Consider the following 16,765-nt stretch of genomic DNA (forward strand, 5'->3'; position numbering starts at 1 on the left):
TTTGCTTGTCTATAATTAGTCTTAATTTAAAGGAGTTATAATATGAAAGATACTATAAGGTTATAAACTCAAATCTTGACACTTCCTTTAAGTTCTTTAAGTTACATATTCAAGAAAATCTTTTTTTTAAAAAATATTTATTTCTTATTTTTTCGGTGGACAGAACATCTTTGTATGTGGTACTGAGGATCGAACCCGGGCCGAACACATGCCAGGCAAGCGCGCTACCACTTGAGCCACATCCCCAGCCCCTCAAGAAAATCTTAAAAAGATTAAAACCATAGTAAAGAATATGATGATTCTTTCTTGGCCTCAGACTAGAAAATGAGACCCTCCCCAAATACATAAGTTAATAAACATCTCAAAATGAATTTACTTTTTCTCTGAAAGAATTTATTTTTAAATAAACATTTATCAGAATACAATTAAAACGTCAATTCTTTGCAAAATTTAAATCATAAAATGATATGTTTAAGTAAATATTAGAAATGGGTATTAAAAAAAACATTGAAAATACTCCCTATAAAATACTTGAATAACTTAACAGTAAACTATAAATCTATTTGAAGATTGATTTCCTAAACAACATGGAATTCTATCTTTAAAATAAAACATTTGTTTAGATAAGTATCACATAAAAGATTATACAGTCACACTGGACTGTAAGAGAGTCAATAACTTATTTTTAGAGTATAAAAAAGGCAAATATTTATAATAAATGAAAGGCACAATATGATATAAAATGACAAAAACCAAAACACTGCAAAGGGAAACAAAAATAAAACAAGACTTGGAAGAAATATACCAATGATTTATAATATTTGTGCTTTGGTTATGAGTAAGGATTATTTTTATTTTTAATTTATAAATTTTCCAAATCATCCTTATTCAGAAAGCATTGTATTTTAAAAGAAAAAAAAACATTTTAAGAGGAAAAAATATTTAACATATTCCCAGTGATCACAAACATCAAATGTCTAAGTCATTTATAACTCACCTTTTTTAAAAATATTTATTTTTTAGTTGTAGTCAGACACAATACCTTTGTTTTATTTATTCTTTTATGTAGTGCTGAGGATTGAACCCAGGGCCTCGAACATGCTAGGCGAATGCTCTACCACTGAGCCACAACCCCAGACTTCATAACTCATCTTAACCTCAGTAAGTATATATAACACATTGTTTCCTAACTTATCACAAATCAACTCCATCTATTTGAGATATTACTTTTTAAAAATGCAATAGAGTCCTTATACTGAATGATCACAGGAATAAAGTTAACACATTTTTAAAAATATAAAACTACTCTTCTACCCAGCAAAAGTATTTGTCAGAATACAGTTTGCTTGCTTCTTTTTCTTACCCCATTTTCTCTTTGTGAAGTAGGAATCAGCATTAGGGTCATTAAAGTGTCTGCTCATCATAGTTTCTCCTCCAGCATGGAAATCATATGCAAACACAAGAGCTTAAAATAAAACACAAACACTCATTACTGAAATCTGTCTTCAAATAACAAAGGTTAAGACAATCTTAGTAAAAGTTACTCACAAGGCTCGGAGAATGCTTTAGTGGTAAATACTTCACGCAGGGTTACAATATTTGAGTGCTGAATTTTTTTCCACATATCAACCAACACCATGCACTTTGTGTTAACAAGACGAAAACCTGAAAAAGAAAGTTTTTCTACTATGTAGAAAAAAATGGTATCTCCCTAATATTCCATCAGAAATGTGAAGAAAATGCTATACCACACGTTTAAGGTACTTTTAAGATACTAATTTCCAAATGAAAAAAAAATTATTATCCATTAAATTTATATACTAAAAAAATTAAGATATACAGGAAGGGTTAAATAATCTTAGCCTCAATAATATAAAAAAGGAAAATTTATTTTTCCTTACCATGTATCCTCCGAAGGCAATATGGCAGATCATCTTTGCTATTTACAGCTTTGTAGCAAGATGTAATATATCCAAAATTACTTGATTTCTGTATCCGGTTGGGGGGTGGCAGTGGTTCTAGGGGGAATAGGCTATGGTAGCTGTCAACTTCTGTGGGGACTGCTAGAGTAATTCACAGGAAGACAACTTTCAATTACAGATATTCAGACATTCATAAATCTCTCACAGAATAAAGAAGAAATCAAAACTACTATATACCACTCCTGTATCACACACCCTTGTATTACAAATAGTCTCAGCATTTATAACAATTCTATAAAACAAACTGTGGTTTAAGTATCAATAAAATGGGCATTATAAAACAACCATAGAACAACTAAAGTTTATACACTCAAAATTATTCACCATTTTATAGTATAATATGCATTTTTATCAGAAATAATTAGACACAATGAAATATCATTTTAGATATTAAACATTTTTTATTCTGTCACTGAATAAAATCAAGATAGAATGTTTTTTCATGTATTTTACTTTCTACACAATATATTTTGACATGAATTCTTGTTTTTAAAGCACAAATAAATTCAAAACAAATCACATTAAGCTGGGTACTATGCTTACCCGTGTATACCTATGTACCTATAAATGTAACAACTGGTATCAAAATCAATCTTTAGTAAGTATAACTCAAGGAAATGACTTTCCTCTGCCATCACTAAAATAATTAAGAGGCAAATAGTGAAGCAGTGCTCACTGCAATTAATAGTGAAAATATAGGTAGTATAAATGCATTATGAATAGGAAACTGATTATAGACAGGTATTTGTATTAGTCATTCAGTGAAATACCATGGCTTTAATCCCTAGCAAAATATAAAAAGGAGGAAGGGGGAACCCTTGACTGCCATGCTTTCCATGAAAATTATACTTAAGGATATGTAATAAATAAGAATTTGCTCATGTATGCAGTGTTTTGTTTCTCTACAGATACAACAGGCAATTTACATTCCTTATCTTTATGTTCCCTCTTTTCTAGAACAAACATGTATTAAGTTTATAATTTAAAAAGACAAGTTAGTGTTTTTATATTTTTTTTTAGTTGTAGGTATACACAATGCCTCTATTTTTATTTATTTATTTTTATGTGGTGCTGAGGATTAAACCCAGAGCCTCACCTGCACTAGGTGAGCACTCTACCACTGAGCCACAAACTCAGCCCCAAGACAAATAGTTTTGTAATGCTGTAAAGACAATTTTGGTTTCTAATCGGACAGCTTCTATTTTATTTAACAGTCTTGAAATACAGTCCAAGTATTTCAAGTGGAAAAATTATAAATGAACTTGGAGTATAAGCATAGAAAAAAACCTTTGTTAAAAAATCTTCACAAAAACAACAATAAACATGCTTAATGTTAGTTTCAAAATATGGCATTACCTCTTTATAAAATCCTACAAATAAAAAAAACAATCTATGACCTATCGTTAGTAAGAAATACAAGTGAAACTCCATTAAGAAAACTCACTAATTCCAGAAGACAGGTTCAAAATGCTCTGCCTTTGCAAAATACTTTATGCTCACTATCTCTTAGTTCCCACAACAACCATTTGAAGTGGGGTTCCCTATTTCATAAATAAGGAAAATAAGAATTACATAGCTCAAAAAGGGAGCTGGGTACAAACCAAGGACTCTGATTCTTCGGTCTTTCTTATACTCTTAATATCTAGATGGCATTTTTGGCCATAGTGTAAAATAGAATAAATCAATGTCACTTTCAAACCTATGTCAAGTTCTACTAAAAGATCCTATAAGTTAAGGATACACACACACAGGAACATAGTTTTAACTTTTGTCCATTTACTACTTTTCATCTGAATGGGCCATGTAATTTCCACAAAGAAATCAAATGATGGGATAAATTTTTCTTTCTCAGCTATTTCATAAGGAGCACTTACTACAAGAAGTAATTAAAATAAAATCTAAAAATGTACTAAGTACCTACTATATACTAAGCAAACTTGTATTAATGAAATATGGGTCCTTACCATCAAGATGGTTAGAGAAAATAAAAGGATACACACAGATTTATACAAAACATTAAAAAAGGCCATTCACCATGGCTTGATTCTTAAACTTTAGCACCCATCAGAATCATCCAGGCTTGTTAAAACACAGTTCACTGGTTTCCATTCTGCATTGTTGTTGTTTATTTTAAATTTGTTTTTAGTTGTAGATGGACACAATATGTATATTTATTTATTTTTATGTGGTGCTGAAGATCAAACCCAACACCTCATATGTGTGAGTCAAGTGCTCTACTACTGAGAGCTCCAACCACAGAACCCATCCTGCATTTTTAACTGAGCCAGATCTAAAGCGGAAGCTAGAATTTGTAAATTCTAACAAGTTCCTAAAAGATAAAGAAATGAGTTGCTGGTCAAGGGACTTCAGTATGGAACAACAAAGAAGGGAGCCATTCCCAAAGGTACACGGAGAGATCTCATAAAATAATTGTCATTTTTACTACAAAACTGAAGGAAAAGACTGTTTTCAGTTGGCTAAAACAAGTGGAAGGGATGAGCAATAAGGATTAAGCAGAACAAACAAGGTCTACATGTGTTCACTGTTCTCAGGAATGGTGACCTTTCATATGGTAGGAGCATAAGGTATGCCACAAAGGAGGCACAATAGAGATAAAGCTGGAATAGGTATGCTGGGATTAGATTATAAAGAAACTTAAATACCATTCTGGAAACTTGAAATTTATTATGCCAAACAGTGGTATTCATATCACAAGTGTGACAGAGAATGAGTAAGAAAGATAATCAACTAAAATCAACTGCACTCCCTTAATCCTCTTATTCTGCTATCACTTTCTAGCAAGTCATTCAGAATTTTACAGGTTATATCCAAGGGGGTAAAAAAAAAAAGCTGTGCTTCAGTGGAAAACTAAGCATTATTCTAAAGGATACCTCTCAGGTATCTGATTCTATGGAATATTTTTTAAGACTCTTTTATAGGTACCTGATAGCACTACAAAATAATTCTTGTCCAGTGGAGATTCCACTGACTTTCCTTTGGTGTTTAATAGGGATTACACTGAAACTGTAGGTCACTTTGGATAGAATAAACAATATTGATTCTTCCAATTCATGAATACAGGGTAATCTTTTTTCTGTCCTATTGCTTATCTTCCATCAATGTTTTATAATTTTCATTATAGAGATATTTCATTTCTTTGGTTAAATTCCCCCCTCACCTTTAAAAAAAATTTTTTTTTGCAGCTATTGTAAAAGACATTACTTTCTTATTTTCTAGTTCAGACAGTTTGCTATTGGTGTATTAAAAATTGTACTGATTTTCATATGTTGATTTTGGATCATGGAACTTTGCTGAATTTGTTTACTTGTTCTAACAGTTTTTGGGTGGAGTCTTTGAGGTTTTTATATGTAAGATCGTATCATCTGCAAATAGTGAAAGCTTGGCTTCCTCTTTTTTTTTAATATTTACTTTTTAGATGTAGTTGGACACAATATATTATTTATTTATTTATTTATTTTTATATAATGCTGAGGATAGAATCCAGGGCTGCACAAGTGCGAGGTGAATGCTCCACCACTGAGCCGCAACCCCAACTCAGGCTTCCTCGTTTTTAATTTGAATGTTCTTTATTTCTTTCTCTTGCCTTATTGCTCTAGCTTGGGATTCCCAGAACAATGCTAAACAAAAGAGGTAAAAGTGGGCATCCTTGTTTTATTCCAGACCTTATAGAAACAGCTTTTTGGCTTTTTTCCATTAAATACTATGTGAGTTGTTTGCTTATTTTATATGGACTTTATTATGCTGAGGTATATTCCTCAGTTTATTCAGCTTTTATAATGAAGGGATACTGGATTTTAAAGACAGGATTATTTACTGTTGTTCTAGTCTTCTTTGTTTTCAGTCCAATATAACATATGCATAATAAGTCGTGAACAAAGACCACCAGATCACTATTAGGCCCTACAATTATTATTGTAAGAAAAGCAACATAGAGGTAAAATCTAAGAAGAAAATTATGAGGATTACAAATAACAGAGCTGTATTCAATTTAGTTTGGAGCACAATTTCTTAAATACTTTAAAACTAACGAATAAAAACGTAAAATTTTAGTTTCTTTTCCTCAAAGGACATAGATAATGACAGACTAGATAAGATATTGAAAATATAAAATTTACTATTCAGGGTTCTACAACCTTAGAACTATTTACATCTTAAGCTGGATAATTTTTTATTGTGGGAAACGATATTATACTTTGAAGGATGTTTAGCAGCACCCCAGTCCTCTATCCACTAGATGCCAGTAGCACCTTGCTTTTAGTGGTTACAACAAAAAATATTTCAGACATTGCCAGAAACCCTGAGGGGGTGAAATCATTCCTGGTTGAGAGACTCACTGATTGATGTATGAGAAACAGATTATGACTTCAGAGTTGAAAAGTATCAACTGACAGAAGTACGAAGTATAAATTAGAAAATGTAAACAAAAAGGAAATCATGACCCAAACATTAATAAAGGTTAGTCAAATAGTTAATATGAGAAAATGAAAAAAATCAGAGTTAAGGAAGTGACAAAGCAAATCATTTATTAAACTGCATTTGAACACGGTGCATGGGACTAGATTAACCATAACTTAGTTTATGATACTCAAATCATATCTACACATGGAATGCTTTTATTTAAGTATTCTTTTATATAAGTAAATACAGGTAGGGATGTGTGTGTGTGTGTTTTAGTTGCAGATAGACACAATACCTTTTATTTATTTTACGTGGTGCTAAAGATAGAACCCAGTGCCTAACTTATGTTAGGCAAGCGCTCTACCATTCAGCCACAACCCCAGCCCTTAAGTATTCTTAATAATGTAGTAAGCATCTCCAATTTGGCAACCAAAAAAACCCTCAGGCCTTCTTCATGTTAACATACATTTAACCATATGGTCCTCTCTACCAATCTCTGCCTTCCTTCTCTCTTTTTTAAAAATTTTCTTAAAATATTTTTTTTTATTTGTAGATGGACACAATACCTTTATTTATTTATTTATTTTTATGTGGTGCTGAGAATCAAACCCAGTGCCTCACACCTGCAAGGCAAGTGCTCTACCGCTGAGCCACAATTTTATAAACAATTTTATAACATCTCTATAAATTCCTCAAAACATAATGTATATATATATACATATGCACATACAAAAATATATTACTTTTAGTTATTTAACTTTATAACAGGGTATGTTGTATGTAGTCTCTTGCATCTCACTTTTTAACTTATTATAATATTACTGAAATTCTTTTGCATTGTTCCTTCTGAGTATACTTTCCTCATTTTAACTGCTATGTAATATTCCCATGACAATATCACTGAATTCTGTTACTGCAAATAATGTCTAATTACAGTTATATGGTCTATATGTAACAGGTGTATTTTTTCCTTTGCAATTTTTTTTTGGCTTAATTTTTTCTTTCTACTTGTTATTTTGTGAGGGTTTTGTTGGTTTTTGTTTTCTTCTTTTTTCTAATCATATGCCTCCAATTTCTTTTTCTTTGTCCATTTTTGCCCTGGCTAAGGCCTCAAATACAACCTGAAAACTTTCAGAGATCATTAAGTTTTCTGCTCATCCAAAGTGGAAAGATCAGTCGCCAGACTCCTTTTAATTAGCAATCAAGTTAACACACACTAGTCTATGCTGAATTGGCAGCAAATATATTCCCACTACATTATTTATGAAGTTTGTTACATTATGTCATATTTAATTTTTACAGAATAAGTAAGCCAGGGAAAGATATTTTAGCATACTGAGAAACATTAACAGTACAGTATAAAACAACTAGGTTTAAATCCTGACTTAGCCATTTATTCTTTGGTCCTCTAGGTCAATTAATTACTTAATCTGTTGATTTCAATTTTCCTCACACATAAAATGGAGATGAAAATAACATGCCACAGAATTTTTCAGAGGAATAAAGTAAAACATGTAATCATTAATTGGCACACTGTAGTCTTAGAAATAATAATAATTACCTTCTCCTTATGTTTAAGAAGCTATACTTTAATTTCCCAAGACAATGATGTACTAATGTATCCTAAAATTAACTATTTATTTAAATAAACTAGAATATTGTGAAATGTAGAACTAATTGAAATAATCTAGATGATCAGTAGCATCTTGGAATGCTTCTTATTAATCCATAAAAACATGTAGTATTATGTAAGAATTCAAATAGACTTTAAAAGGAAGGATGAAGCAATATGTATTTTACCTGGCATATCTGCTTGATCGATTTGAGCCATTGTTATTAAATGTCTGTTGATCAGCTCCTAAGAAAAGTAAATAAGTATATTGATATTTAAGCACAGCCTATCAAGTCTAGACTTCCTATTATAACTAAATAACCTAAGTAATAATTTTTCTGTTATGTGTACTTCTTAATACTGATAAAACAGTATTTTTCAATGTTAAAATATCTAAATTCCAGACCTAGAAAGACCTATCTATAGAGTTAAATCTGGATTTAAACAGCTAGGTTATACCCCACAAATGAATCCAATCTGGTGCTGAAAACTGACGGTTGACTACTAAGACAGTCAATAATTCATTCTAAAATCACTATACTGGTACAACTTAATTCTGTGAAACAAAAATATTTTTGAGTAACTGAATGTAAAATAAAATTCTACTTATAATATTGATCTAGCTGTTTACTAAAAAATAAAACACTAGATTATTTTATAAAACCTACGTTAAAAAATATTGATTTTTTAAAATGTAGCTTTTTTTCTGGGGCAAACTGTTTACTTTCAACCTATACCTACAGCCAAGGTGTTGATTAAACATTAGAGACATTTAAGTTATATATATCAAATACCCATTCAATATAAAGGATATGAAGGTAGCCCATTAAAATAGTTATTTTGTTTTGTTCTAAAATATAATTATTTAAAATTTTCTCAAAATAGGTATTCTTTTTTTAAATGACAGCAGAATGCATTACAATTCTTATTACATATATAGAACACCATTTTTCATATCTCTGGTTGTATACAAAGTATACTCACTCCAATTCGTGTCTTCATACATGTATTTTGGATAATAATGATCATCACAATCTACCATCATTTATAACCCCATGCCCCCTCTCTCCCCTCCAACCCCTCTGCCCTATCTAGAGTTCGTCTATTCCTCCCATGCTCCCACTCCCTATCCCACTATGAACCAGCCTCCATATATATATATAAATATATAAATATATAAAATTTGGCATTTGTTTTTTGGGATTGGCTAACTTCACTTAGCATTATATTCTCTAACATCCATTTACGTGCAAATGTCATGATTTTATTCTCTTTTATTGCTGAGTAACATTCCATTGTGTATATATGCCAAATTTTTTTTTATCCATTCATCTATTGAAGGTTATCTAGGTTGGTTCCACAGTTTAGCTATTGTGAACTGTGCTGCTATAAACATTGTGGCTGTTTCCCTGTAGTATGCTGTTTTTAAATCCTTTGGTATAGACCGAGGAGAGGAACAGCTGAGTCAAATGGTGGTTCCATTCCCCATTTTCCAAGGAATCTCCATATTGCTTTCCATATTGGCTGCACCAATTTGCAGTTTCACCAGCAGTGTATGACTGTACCCTTTTCCCCACATCTTCGACAACACTTATTGTTGTTTGTCTTAATAATAGCTGCCATTCTGACTGGAGGGAGACGAAATCTTAATAGTGATTTTGATTTGCATTTCTCTAATTGCTAGTGATGATGAACATTTTTTCATAATTGTTGATTGATTTTTATATCATCTTCTGAGAAGTGTCTGTTCAGGTCCATGGCCCATTTCTTCATTGGGTTATTTGTTTTTTTAGTACTTAGTTTTTTGAGTCGTTTATATATCCTAGAGATTAGTGCTCTATTTGATGTGTGAGGGGTAAAGATTTGCTCCCAAGATGTAGGCTCTCCACATGCACAAAATTCAATTCAAAAATGGATCAAGGACTTAGGAATAAAACCAGAGACCCTGCGTCTAATAGAAGAAAAAGTAGGCCCTAATTTCTATCATGTGGGATTAGGCCCCAACTTCCTTAATAAGACTCCTTTGGCGCAAGAATTAAAATCAAGAGTTAATAAATAGGATAGACTAAACCAGGTGCTCTTAAATAAAATTTATAAATTCTAAATCCTATTTGTGTTAGAACAGCATATGTGATTATATAGTCTGATCTGTTCATTTTTCTTTTCTTCACAAAAGTATATTAAGCACTCATTAGTTCTACAAATTCTGAAAGCATACCTGTCGGAGTTCATCAGCCATGAAGAAGGAAGGTGCATTTGCTTTTGGTTGCATATACGCAACGTGAGGTGCAGTTGGAGGATAAATATGGTAGTTTGGAAATACCTAAAAAAGGTATGTGAGGGAAATAATAATCATCAATTTTTCTCAAATGTTAAGTTTTATTATTGACTTGATAAAAGTTAATATTTACATGAATACTAAATTTTGATACATTTTAAAACTTTAAATACAGTGAATTAAACACCTCAGAGAATAGCAATTAACAGAATTCTTTCTGAATAAACTATATTTATTTTTTTATTTTTTAGGTGTAGATGGACACAACACAATGCCTTTAATTTTATGTGATGTTGAGGATCGAATCCGGGTCCCACCTGTGCTAGGCGAGCACTCTACCACTGAGCCACAATCCCAGCCCCTGAATAAACTATATTTCAAAAATCAATTTTAAAAAGTAAACGAGAAAACATTTCTTCAGAAATAATAACATTTAAGCTCCAATGAGAAGGTCAAAGTAGCTCTGTGTCTCTTTTTCCTTATAACTTTTCTTTTGTCTCTCTTCTTCCCCCAACCCAAACCTCAGTACTGAGGATTGAATCCAGGGGTGCTCTATCCCTGAACTACTTTTTATTTTTTAATTTGAGACAAGGTCTCACTAAGTTGTTAGATTGGCAACTTGAGATCCTCTGAATTGTGTGCCACCACACCCAGGGCCACCTCATCCTTTTAACTAGAAGATTCGTTTCTTTAAAAAAAATAAATTCAGTTGTTTTCTGGCATCCTCAGATAATTATTCTGTTTTGAATTACAATTAGAAAGTGGTTTTGCAATATCTCTGTAAGGTTTCATTTAACCTATAACTGCAGAGAAAATAATACCTTTTCTCTTGCTTTGGTTTCCTGTTATCAGATAGCGTAGTTTGGCTTAACTACCTCAGGCTTGTTATAAGCATATTTTTAAGAATGGCTTGAAGGGGAAAAACAACATAAAATCTGTCATAGTTAATCTCTTTAAAAATAGCAGATAGTTTTGTGAAAAAAGAACCTCTGTACAAATTTCTTCTTTCTACAAATATGATAAAATATAATAAAAATGTAAATAACTACAAAATAAAATACACCCAAAACAGGGTAAACCACTGTGGAATCTTTACTTATTCAAACTTCTATTTGGCGAGCTGTTCTATGATAGCTTTTAAAGGATTTCTAATGAAAAACAAACAAACAAAAACCCAAAACCCTCATACAACTATTAGTTATTTTTAAGCATTTTATATGATTTACAACTACTTTTATACGTGTTTTCACATTTAATCCTCATAAGGTGGCTTGACATATTACTATTCTCATTTTATAATTGGGGAAACTGACTCAGAACTATAAAAATTCAGGAGTGTCAAAACCATGGTAGAACTAGGTTCTTAAAAAAAAAAAAAAAGAACTCTGTTCTCTTTTCACTCAAATTATCTTAAAGAAATAAATTGCTAATCTGGGGGAATCAAAATCTGCTTACTGAAATACAAATATGCTTTTCATAAACCCATCATCTGACTGTTAAATGTCTATGATTTAAATCAGCTTCCATTATTTTAATGGAATCTGGTTCTATTACTCTTGAGCTCTTCATCTACTGTTTTCCCTTCAGTTAATTTTTCTTTAATGGACAAAATAATGAAGTTACAATTCATGTAACATGACAATGCTTTTTCTCCTCCCAGCCTCACCACTCTCTTCCTGCTCCTCTCATTCCTGTTCTTTCTCCCTCCATTCTGACAGCACTAATTCACTCTGAGAAGAAATGTGTCCTTCTGGGTATGTTGTTCTTCTCTTGGTCTTTTAATGCATGTTTCTTCTAGGTCTATCTCTTCCTATTTGTTTTATGATTCTTTTCTCTATCACAAATCTTTTAGTAGCTCTTTCCTTATCCAGAATCAATGCTCCCTTCAGTCTGAATCTTCTCCCTCCTTAGAAATGACCCATATTGTAAATCTTAGAACCATGTGTCATTCCACTATCCAGAGATCTAGCTATTAAAATTACTGCCTCATTTGAAGCAAGAACTGATCATTAGTTTTGTTTTCAGTAACAACTGATAAGATGCCATCCACTTATGGCAGATACCTTACCCTCTTCTTAGAGGTAAATCTATACAGTCCCCATAAACAAGTCAATAAACATCAACTCTAGATACCACAAATACTAGGTAACCCTGTACGCAAAACATGCCATGAAGTACAATAAAGTGTAAATATAGACTAACATCTGATTAAAACAAGAGTTATTAGGCAAAACCAGATTTATTTGAAAAGATGAGAAGACTGAATAGAAAATGAAGTGTTTTTTCGTATCTTAATAAAGATGAGTGGGGGGTGGGGGATAAAATCACCTCATGAACTTTCCTAAGAGTATTACAACTCCCTCCTTACTGCAGACATACCATTCCAGTCACAGGTGCTGGAGTTGTGTCCGTATAGAAGTAAGTGGTCCCACCAACAGTTTCCTTCTGGATCACCTGACCAGAAGATGGAGTCTGAGAAACAGCATTATTAACAGGTGTAGAGGCACTAGAAGGCACCATATAACTTGCTGGATTTGGAGTGTGACTTCTTCTTCTGGGAGCAGGAGAAGTATGTGGAGTAATCTTGGGGGAATGAAGAGGGGAAGATCCAGCAGACAATGACATTCCTGAGGAAGATGTAAAAAAGTTTCTTAGTGGAACAGTAATTGGTTCTAGGGAAAAAACAAAATCTGAAAAACTATGCAAATATTCATTTGGAAGAAATATCATCTTTAGCAAATTTTAAGTAAAAAGATAAATAAAATAATTTTATCTTGTTTTGGTTTAGGGAATGTTCTGATTAAAGCAAATGCAAAAAAAGTCTGTTTTCTCAATGTAGTGTTTCCCAAATAAATTGGCAATTTCATTACAGGAATAGCCTCCTCCGTAGGAAAGTTTACATCAGAAACTTCAATGGCAAGAATCACTAAAGTTTTAATAAACTAACTTAATGGAAGAGTAGAAATACCAGAATGGACTCTTTATACCATGACTATTAGTACAAATGCCACATTCCAAAACAATATTATGGCATTAAAAATTCAAATTACCGAGTAAAGATCTATTAAATTTATTTTAGCCAAATACAATTAACAAAATTGTTTTTTTTTAAAAAAGACTAAGTTGAACTGTATGGTAGCACTTCAAATATTACATTTTCTTTATTTAAGCAGCATACTGTTTTGATGTCTTTTTTGTCTTTAATTCTAAATAAGCATAACACTAAATTGAAAATTGCATACTCTTTGAAGATAGGGCCAACTGACAGCACCATTCCAGTCAAAATTTTACTCAATCACAATCAACAAAATCTCATCAATCTATTGTGGAGAAAAGGAAAGGAAAGGACAAATGTCTTTGCCCCTCAGGAGATTCCAAGCTAACTGAAAAAACAAGACCAAGTCACATGTAAAAGATATAAAATGACTTCCGAAAACACTCACATAGAAATCAATAAACTGCAAACCACATGCAGAAGTGCAGATGAAATGTAAATTAATTTAAGCCAGATAGCTAATTAAAGGCTTAAGAGAGGTCATCAGTTCTGAGCAGAGACTAGCAATCTAAATCTACAATTATGCTTTCCAAGAAAATGAGCTTATCTAGGAACTGATTTCTGACTCTTGGGGAAAGTCTAAAAGTCTGAATAATAAGCCACTTTACAATACAAGAAAAAAGTTCTGTAAATGTCTTGGTCACAGAATTAGGATTAATAGGGATTTGAGTTTCAATTTCTAATAATTCACATCATTCATGACATCAGTTATTGTTTTGAGAAAACATGCAAGTGAACAAAAATAAGCTGAAAACTGAGATAACATATCTTTTTGCTGGATAGTCTTGCCTTTTCTAAAGAAACTCAACATAATTATTTTATCTGATTTTCTGAGCAACTAAATTAATAGGTGAGGCAGGAGGGTTATAAATATCACAGATCAGAATTTATATGTAGGAAAACTATGTTATTTAGCCAAGAACATATATACAAAGTCAACAGCCAAGCCAGGACTTAAACCCAAGTCTCCAAATTCACATCTAGTACTCCCTGCTGCTATAACTCAATATCTACTGCATTCACATTAAAATAGGTCAGGAATTCTCAAGCATGTCTTCCTGTATTCTAAGAGAAACTCTAAAACATGTAACTCTTTTAAAAATCACTATTTATGAAGAAATCAGGTTACATAAATGTGTAAGCCTATTTTTTATTTTTTTAACTGTTCCACAGCTGGGTTTCTTTAGTTTCTGTTCTGACAGTCAACCAATGATGAGAGAGTTTGTATACTAACTGTACATTAAGTAACAGCAACAAGCATGGCTGCAACTCTTGAATACTTTCCCTGTGTAAGGCACAAATCCAAGTGTTTCACATGCATTAGTAAATTAATCCTCACTACTACCCTGTGAAGTAGGTATATCATATTCTTTTCTTAGAGGAGGAAACTAACTTAAAGATCAAAAGAATTATTTTAAGGACAAATATAGCTCAGTAAACTAGAGAACTGAGATTTTAAACTCAGGTCTAATCCTACAGTTGGTGCTTTTAGTCAATATGCAAGGTTGCCCAATTCCCTTTAACAATGAATATAAAAGGGATCCATAACACATTTTATTAGTGTGATTATTTAAGCTATTCAGGGAGGGGAAGGTACAGGAAAGAGTGATGGGAAACATTATGATCCCATGTTAATTATCTAATTCAGGTAAAAGGCAGAATCTCTCGTTTGAAAACAAGTTTTCTAAGGTTGATTATATTAGGGTGGACATTTTCTTTGTGACAAGGTCTCTTTCCCAGGCTAGTCTTGAAGTGGTAGGCTCAAGAGACCATTCTACTTTATCCTCCACAGAAGCAGGGACTACAGGTATGCAACACCACACTCAGTGTTTCTTGAGTCAGATAAGAAAATGCATGAATGATGAAAATTATACTATACGGTATCAAGATTTCCCTTAAGAATTTTAATTTTGTGAAGTTATTTTAATACAAAATTATAACACTGAAATTTGAGTTCACATATATGAACTGAGGCTAAATAGAGTTCATTCAGAAAATATGTTCAATAGTAAGCATCACTATCCATAAGGATAAGAAGATATTTAATTTCTATAGGAAGACAGAAGTGAAATTAACTACTAAATTACTGAAACACCAAATCTCACCACAAAAGACACAACTTTGTATCACCTGTATATTAACAAACGTGTTAAAGAACTGAATGAAAATATCCACATATCTGTTTGGAGAAAGGTATTCTGTATTCAATACTATGACAACAACACCATAATGTACTCATTATTACGTACTTAAAAGACTGAGTTATAAATACCATGAAGAAACAGAACCACAATTCAGAAACAAATAGTTAAAAATAAGGGTGCTGAATTAAAATGAAGATTCTACTAAGTCAAGGGAATCTGATTCAAAATTCAAAATTTTTAATTGAAATTACATCTTCTGCATTTTATTCAATGCTTGGCCACAGGAATATTCTCCTGAAAAGGTTTCAGGAATCCATTTGATATAATAAAACTGAAGGTTTTCTATTAATAATGGTGTATATCATTCTTCATCAGAAATTTTTGTGACATCACATATAATTATTGCCATTCAACTTCTTAAGTGAAAATGCAAATTGAGATATTTAAGTCACAAATATTATACTAATTGCTTTAGGATATTTGAAGAATGCTTCTTAAAAGTACCCAATTCAAATAAAAGGGAGGAAAAATGCAGGGATATACACTAGAGAAATTAACCAGAGTAATTAACAAAATAAGGAAATGAGATTTTAAAAATTTCAAACCAGGTATGATGGCACATGCCTGCAATCCCGGTGATTCATTTGGTAGGCTGAGACATAAGGATCCTAAATTCAGGGACAGGCCTATCAACTTAGTGAGACTCTGCCTCAAAATAAAAAATAAACAGGGCTGGGAAATGTAGCTCAGTGAGATATCCCGAGGTTTATAATTCCAGTTTCAAGGCAATTTATGAAGCAAAAGTGTCACTGTTTTTAGATATAATTCTATTTCTGGAAATCCCAAGAGAAACCACAGAAGACTCTTGTAAATATTGACAAAACTCATTAAAGCAAATGATTACAAAATTAACATATATTAACCAACACTCTTCCTAAATACAAATAATTCAATTTCTGAAAAATGACATAAACGCCCTCTTTCCACCCCTACAAATGTTATCAATATATAGCATTTCAACATAAAATACAACACACCAACTTTTAAAATACAGCTGAGATAAAAATGACAACAAAACTCCCAAGAGCATAAAAAAATTAAGCAAAATACGTAGCCAAGAGGTTTGGAGAATAACAACCTTGGTCAGACACAGTCTCTAAAGACCAGGATTTAATGCTCACACGAGTATAAGAAATGGATCCTTGACTTAAAACATGGAAAGTGAAACTAAAAGCCCTGGGACTTTGGCAAATATGCACCATCACCAGTGAATGT

At 32.0% G+C, this 16,765-nt stretch overlaps 1 protein-coding gene across 11 annotated transcripts in view; it reads right to left on the reverse strand.

The window, feature by feature from the left end:
* Positions 1–16,765, reverse strand: part of Pan3 (poly(A) specific ribonuclease subunit PAN3) — a 162,702-nt gene that overhangs the window by 48,927 nt on the left and 97,010 nt on the right. For 9 of the 11 annotated variants that reach the window (XM_078016185.1, XM_005317061.4, XM_005317060.4 and 6 more), the window contains 6 exons: positions 12,671–12,918; positions 10,232–10,336; positions 8,202–8,259; positions 1,902–2,063; positions 1,549–1,665; positions 1,364–1,465 (listed from right to left, as the gene is read on the reverse strand). In XM_078016185.1, coding sequence (XP_077872311.1) covers positions 1,364–1,465; positions 1,549–1,665; positions 1,902–2,063; positions 8,202–8,259; positions 10,232–10,336; positions 12,671–12,918 — 792 coding nt within the window. The remainder of the gene's footprint in view (positions 1–1,363; positions 1,466–1,548; positions 1,666–1,901; positions 2,064–8,201; positions 8,260–10,231; positions 10,337–12,670; positions 12,919–16,765) is intronic. The other 2 variants (XM_078016184.1, XM_021730138.3) reach the window with 1 other exon arrangement.

The sequence above is a fragment of the Ictidomys tridecemlineatus genome, chromosome 6 (genome assembly GCF_052094955.1).
Source record: "Ictidomys tridecemlineatus isolate mIctTri1 chromosome 6, mIctTri1.hap1, whole genome shotgun sequence".
In the NCBI taxonomy this organism is placed as follows: Eukaryota; Metazoa; Chordata; class Mammalia; order Rodentia; family Sciuridae; genus Ictidomys; species Ictidomys tridecemlineatus.